Genomic DNA, 7494 nt, shown 5'->3' on the forward strand with positions numbered 1-7494 from the left:
GATCCAATTTAACTCAATTTATTTTAAATTAGATCAAAATAGACCGGATAACTTTTTAAATTCAGTCCGAACCCGACCATAAACGCCCCTACTGTTGAAATAGTTTGTGTGTGTGTCCGTTTTTTTTTTTTTCCACTATACTTAAAGGTATTAAAGATATATAAACACTTAAAGATCATCTTACAAAATTCGTTCATATATATATATATATAAATATATATGAGTAGTGTTTCCTTAATCCCAATAAAGAATGCCAAGTGGATACATACATACATGGCCATAGCATATATATAATCTTATTGTTGTCTGTGTTTTCATTCATTGATAAGGTACTAGCGAGTCCAAAGTAGTACTATAACATACATTTTGTATATATGGAAGCGGAGCATTATTTTCCTTCTCCTTCTCTCTGCTCAACCAGGTATATATACATTGTCATTGATCATAATTTGTGTGTGTACTGGAAATGAATGAATCTAATGTGTTGATTTGTATGGTAATGATGGATGAAGATGGTGGTCAAAGGAGACGGTGGCGGTGGTGACGGGTGGGAACAAAGGCATAGGGTATGCGTTGGTGAAGCAATTTGCGGAGCTTGGACTGAGCGTGGTCCTGACTGCCAGAGACTACCATAAAGGCCAAGCTGCTTTACAGGCCCTTGAAGCACATGGTCTTGCCAATCACCTTCACTTTCTCTTGCTCGATGTTTCTGACCCTCTTTCCATCAAACATTTCGCTTCCTCCTTTCAAGCCAAATTCGGACCCACCTTGGATATTCTCGTACGCATTCTCGCTTTTACCCTCCCTTAATAATCCCAATTCCTTCCTAATTATGTCATTTTAATTAATTAGGTTAATAACGCCGGTGTGTCGTTCAATGAGCTAGACGGGAACACGGTGGAGTATGCAAAAACGGTTATGGATACTAACTTTTATGGCCCTAAGTTGTTGATTGAGGCTCTCCTTCCACTCTTCCGTTGCTCTTCTTCTTCTTCTGTCTCTCGTGTTCTCAACATTAGCTCAAGGCTTGGCTCCCTTCATGTAAATTCTCTTTCTTTCATTCATTCATTCATCACTTTATCTAATTAATGAACTAGTTTATGTATGTGATGCCATGCATGTTCCGCAGAAATTGAGGAACAAGAAGATGAGAGAAATGTTGGAGAGGGGGGAGTTAGGGGAAGAGGAAATAGAGGGAATGGTGAAGAGGTTCCTTGGAGACGTGAAGAGTGGAAGGTGGGAGAATGAAGGGTGGCCATTGCAGTGGACTGACTACGCGGTCTCCAAGCTGGCCCTCAACGCATACTCAAGGCAGCTCGCTAAGAAACAAACTCGCCTCAGTGTCAACTGTTTTTGCCCTGGCTTCACAAAGACCGCCATGACAAGGGGAAAGGGCGCCCACACCGCCGACCATGCTGCTGCCCTTGCCGCCACACTCGCCTTGCTTCCGCCCTCCCACTTGCCTACCGGCAGGTTCTTCTTGCTTAGCCGCAACACCATCACTACTACTACTACTATTACTTCTAAACTTTGATGATCCAATTTGTCTAGCTAATTTTATATATTTTTTCACAAATTCAAGTTTGGAAAGAACCAATATTCAACCAATTTTATTATTATAATTATTTTTGTTGGTTGAAAAAAATTTTATTTGCTCCTGTATCCGATGATTTATTTTATACTGGTTCAAGAAAAAGGTTACAACTTTGCCTAATAACAACAAATTGAGCTAGCCTAATATAACATGCTTATAAGGTAGTTTCTTGTTTTGTAATTATTTCTACATCCATTTCAGAAACACCTATATATATTGAGAAAAAAAAAAACTGTAAACTATCTAAAGTCTGATCTCAATACGTTAATTTGTCAGGTAGATTTATTTTTTAAAAGGACACTTTTATATGATATTCATAATTATATATTTATTTATTTAAAAAGTACGCATAAAAAAAATAAGAGTAAATTTCGATCACTAAATCTCTTTTTTCATGTTTAGAGAAAAATTGGATATTCATAACAAAAAAATTGTTTAGCATTTCCAAATTTCAATGATTAAAAGGTAATATTTATCTAATTATACTTGAAACAAATATGAAAATTTAATCTTTAAAATATTTTTGAAAATATATTTATTGAATTTTAATTATTTTTATTACGTTTTTAAATTTTTTAAAAATTTGTTTATTTTTATATTTTTTAAAATTATTTTTATAAATAATATAAACTTTTGAATAATATTTTAATAGTTTAGCATTTGATATTTAAGTGTTGCTAACTATATACCTAATTATATTTTCATTTATGGACCTGAAAGTGAAATTACTTTATTTCTCCCGCCAAATGAAGTTAGTAAGTCAACTAAAAAAATGCTAGAGAGCTTATCGATTTTTGCCATATTTTAAACTATTAACTCAATTTATTTAGTTTAATAATTTAATAATATAGTTTAATTTATATTTTTAAATATTTATAACTAAAATTAATAAATTATAATAGATCTTAGTATTTTTTGTCTCAACGTGTAGTTTAGTATTTTCAAAGAATTTTGTTAGATATACAATAATTTTTATGAACAATAAATTTTAAAATTGATTTAATAAAATAAAAATATATTATACTCTAAATTATTTATCTAAATTTTAAAATTAAAATAATTATCTACACATCTAATAAATTAAACATCTAATATATTTATTAATCATATTATTTAATATTTTTATTATTTATTTATCTTTTTCTATCATAAAATTTTTGACACCACAGACCAAGTTCCACCTCTCCCATTCTAAAACCTTCAGAATCCACCGGCATAAACTATACCGCGAGAAAAAGCAGAGGAGTTACTAGATGTCTAGATTCTTTGATTTCTCATTAGTACATATACAGAGAACACTCATCACAAAAATAGCATGTTGATTTCTCTCTGTGTATCTCTATTCGTTTGTAATATGTATGAAAGCAAACAATAAAAAAAATCTATCTTAGCACTTCACGTTTAAAGACAACAATTAAGAAATCGAAGTAAAAAGAGTAACCGAATTTTCTATTGATATTGCAATTGAACCACCCCCTAATCCGTATAAACAATTAAACCAATTTTTTAGTTGAGTGGTTAGGGTGAATACGGATAGCGAGTACTCAATTACTCATTTGAATTCGAATCGAACCAATTAAATTAGTTTTAGAATTAACAGGTGATCAGGTAAATTAATGGCCTTTGTTAGTGATTGATTCGAGTATCGATTCAAAACTCACTAAAAATATATATATAACTTTTAGTGAGTTTTGCAACTCGTAACCCTAATGTGTCACAAGCGGTACCCTCTCTTGAACATGCTTAATTGATGGAATGAAGACTTTGAAAACTAGACAAAAAAATTTTTTGCACTTTTGTATTTAGTTTCTAATATTTGAATTTTAATGGGTTTTTATTTTAAATTCTTTGAAAGATTATTCACTAGATTTTTATATTTAACTTCTAATATTTTTATTGCACTTTTGTATTTTCATTAGACAAAGATTATTCAATATTAATATGTTTGGATTTTAATGAGTTTAGTTTTAAATATATTTGGTGTTTAACATATTTAGATTATTTCTACATGTTTATTGTACTTGTTGGATTTTTAAGATAAAATTTATTTTTTTATAATGTAATCAATCAATTTCTAATCGATTTGATTTGATTCAAATACATATACCCAAAAAATGTAAATCCAAACCAAACCGATCCATGCTCACTCTATAACTTTATGAGTAGCAACATAACACATATATGAAAAAAGGTGAATGCTATAATGCTTAAAAAGTGGTGTTTATTTACTAAAATATGTTAAAAATTAATATCTAATTTAAAAGATATAAAAATAAATTATTTTTAAAAATTTAAAACTTACCACAAAAAATAAGTTAGACAAAAATTAAACAACAATTAATAGACACCATAAAATTCGCCATGTAAAAAAAGAAAAACTGTGATCTTAATTAATGATGAAGCGTCATGAAAGACCCTAGTGATAGGTGAATGACAAAAAGGCAGTTGGTTTTAGTTCCATGCATGGTCTCCTGGCTCAGCAGGGAATTATATGATGAACACAAGCAAGAAACAAAGAATCTTTAATTTCGTTTTGTGTGTTTGAATCGAGAATGTGGTTGATTCCAAGCATCTCCCTCGACGTATGAGATTCCTTCCTGGACCTCCATTCACAAGCACCGCCCTCTCCGCCCCTGGCAGCAGCGCCTTCTGGAGCAGGGAGAAGGAGGATGCTGGTGGAGAGGAGCAGCGGGAGCTTCATGAGGCGCTTTGAGCAGGTGAAGGCTTCCATGGAGAATGGCGTCCGCATTCTTCTATTATCATTTTTATATAAAAAATATTATTATTATTATTATTATTGTTAAGATACACCCTTGCACACACACAACTCCTTTTCTCCATGAATTCCATATATCAATTTCTTAGTCATTGCTAGAATTTGAATCCACTAATCCAGTATATCTTCTAGCAAAGTAAACATAGTTGCCACTAAAGAAGTCCTTGCGGTGTAGGAGTAGCTCAAATTCGAAACTTTCTCTATGTGTATACTCCAGTCTTCTTTGGACATTAGTCCAATCTAGTCATTTTCATTCAAATTCGGTTTTTGAACAAGGCTTTTCATTGAGGTTTATTCATTACCCTCTTAAGTATTAACTATTAATGATGAATGTGTTAGCCCATACATTATTGGGCTATGCTGTAACCCAAAAACTGTAAAACCAAGACCTGAACAAAATATGAAGCCTTTGTTTGCGACACATCTTATAGCCGAACCAAAAACTATCTTCCTGTACATATTATTGACCAGAATTAATTTAACTATTTATTTTAATTACTTTTATTAGATAAGGCATTATAAAAGGTTTACTCGAGGAGAGATCTTCTTATTATCCGTATAGAATATAAAACTTTTACTCAAGATTTTTCTGATAATTAGATTTATCTTTTGTATTATACTTGTCTCATTTCTTTAATTATTTTGTGAAGATTAATTAATATGAAAGAATAATGGTGTATTTAAAAATTGAATAATATTTAAAGAGATAATAACTCAAAATTATCTTATTTAACTTAATATTTATAATTGTATATATGTAATTACATGTTTATTACACTAAAATTATATATGTAATAAACATAATTACGAATGTATTATATTTAAAATTATAGATATCATGTTATATAAAATAATTTTAAATATTATCTCCCAATTATCACCGCACTTTGTTGGGCCAACCGTGGAGAGCTCTCGAGTACCGGGGAGACTTCGGGGAGGAATCAAGTGAGAGAATATAAGATAAGAAGACACCACATTCAACTCAAAACCTTAAGGTGTCAAATTAATGGATCTCTCATCTTTTAAACTTTTCACTCTTCCATGCTTTCTTAGATATGGGACTAATTTCAACACTTCTCACACTTGCAACACTAACATGAAGAACATTGTTAACATTTTAAACACAAATTAATATTAATAACACAAATTAATACAATGAGTAATAGAACGCAGCTCACATACAGCGTATAATTCCAATATGCCTTTAATGATAACTCATTAGCAATTCTCCTTAATTAAAAAAGGATAAATTATTCAACATTTATTGATGTTTCTGTCAAAAGAAGAAAGCGCGATTACTTTTTGTAACTTTAATTCATAGATTGGTAGCTGCAAATGATGAAGTTGGTGCATGCCAGTCACTCGGATAAGGTCAGTTCAGCATGCATAATAGACGCCACTAAATAAACATTAACCCCCAAATAAAAAATAAATAAAGAAAAAGAAATATATACAATAATGCAATCTATACATATCATATAATTGGTTATGACTTATGGCAAATAACTCATCAGGTCAACCATTAGTTGGAATGTTGGATTTGGATAGGGAGGGGAAAAAGTGACATGATGTCCATTAATTGAAATAATAGTCATTAGTCATATGAAGCATACATCAAACTTATATACGTAGATTAATATCCCTACGATTTGATAGCTCATAGTATATCTTCAGTTCGTTGTTAATCTAAATAAACAATGGTAATTAAACTAAACAATAGTATTCGAATTTCGAAAATTTATATCTCTCAAAAATATTTTCAAAAGACATAAGGTCTCAAAAGGTAACAGACAAATAACTTGTACACTTACTTTAAATTTTTGTAGAACAATCTTATAAATATTTAAAAGATGCATATAAAAAAGTGAAGCAAAATTCGATCGCAAAAACTCTTTTTTAATTTTTTTTATTAAAAAATGATTATTCACAAAAAAAAAGTCACGTCATTTTTATACTATTAATATTTTGGTATTTTTATTTAGAATATAGCACTTCAAGTTCAACAGGAGGCACTCCAATGTTGCTCACATGCTTAATAACCCCACATGCCAAATAAAAGTGTTCAAAGAAATGTAACGTAATTTGGTTACCGTATTATTAGGAAGACAAAAAAAACTGTTAAAACTTATTTTATTTAATATTTATTAATTTTTACAATAATAAATATTAAATAAAGTAAATTATAGTTATTTTTGGTTAATTTTTTTTATTACCAAATATTTTAGTTTGATTATAGTAACTAAGGTATGGCAATATTAACACAACAAAAATCTTCTCGTCAGATAAAAATTTAGTACTCATGTTACCAATATTTTAAGATAAGAGAATAATGTCCAAAACTATTGAAGGAAATAATACCTTTTCTAATTTTTTTTGGCAGTAAGTAATATAATTGGCCAATAAATTATTGCATACACAAATCAAAATTTGAACTTTCAACAAGATGGTTTAACCAATGAATTGTTTGCAGCATGTATAAGGCGAGATTCGAACCTTCAATACTTGGTTAAACGAACGAGTGAGCCCTCTACTCAACCAACCCAAATTAATTTAAACAATATAAATATTTATAGTAGTTTTCTCCTCTTTGTTCTTATGAGATTTTCTAGAGATGAATAAAAATGAGGTACAAAAAGTTTAATGGATTTGGAAATGGACTAGGGTCCAAAACGGACCTCCTAAGAAACGTAATTCACGGCTAACTATGGGCCATCAAATTAGGAGGTCTAAAGTCTAAACCCTATCAAAACACTCCCTTTGAAATCAAAATACAAATTTCCCTATGAAAATAAAATTAATTATGATATAGATGTATATTAAAATCAATCATTATTATTAGTATTATAAATTAAAAATAAGTTAAATAATATATATAATTATATACAAATATATAATAATAGATTATAGTAGTTAATTTTAATATACAAATAATATTTTTGAATAAAATAGGGTTATCGCATGTTAAACTTTGAAAGTAAATCTCACAAGAAGTTAAATTTAAAAGAAAATGTTAATGAATTATTGGAATTTGTTGTTTTTTTTATTATTTAGCTATTAATTTTATTTCTTTAGTCTATTAAATTAATAAGATATTTTATTTCATATTTTTAAATATAGATAACTA

At 29.5% G+C, this 7494-nt stretch overlaps 1 protein-coding gene across 1 annotated transcript; it reads left to right on the plus strand.

The window, feature by feature from the left end:
• Nucleotides 1–300: 300 nt before the first annotated feature.
• Nucleotides 301–1662, plus strand: LOC112791563 ((+)-neomenthol dehydrogenase). Its single transcript, XM_025834443.3, has 4 exons — nt 301–421; nt 513–780; nt 853–1041; nt 1130–1662. Exons 1-4 carry the CDS (start codon nt 375–377, stop codon nt 1532–1534), a joined length of 909 nt encoding a protein of 302 aa, XP_025690228.1. The 5' UTR covers nt 301–374; the 3' UTR covers nt 1535–1662.
• Nucleotides 1663–7494: the final 5832 nt, after the last annotated feature.

Source organism: Arachis hypogaea, chromosome 3 (assembly GCF_003086295.3).
Source record: "Arachis hypogaea cultivar Tifrunner chromosome 3, arahy.Tifrunner.gnm2.J5K5, whole genome shotgun sequence".
NCBI classification, from domain to species: Eukaryota; Viridiplantae; Streptophyta; class Magnoliopsida; order Fabales; family Fabaceae; genus Arachis; species Arachis hypogaea.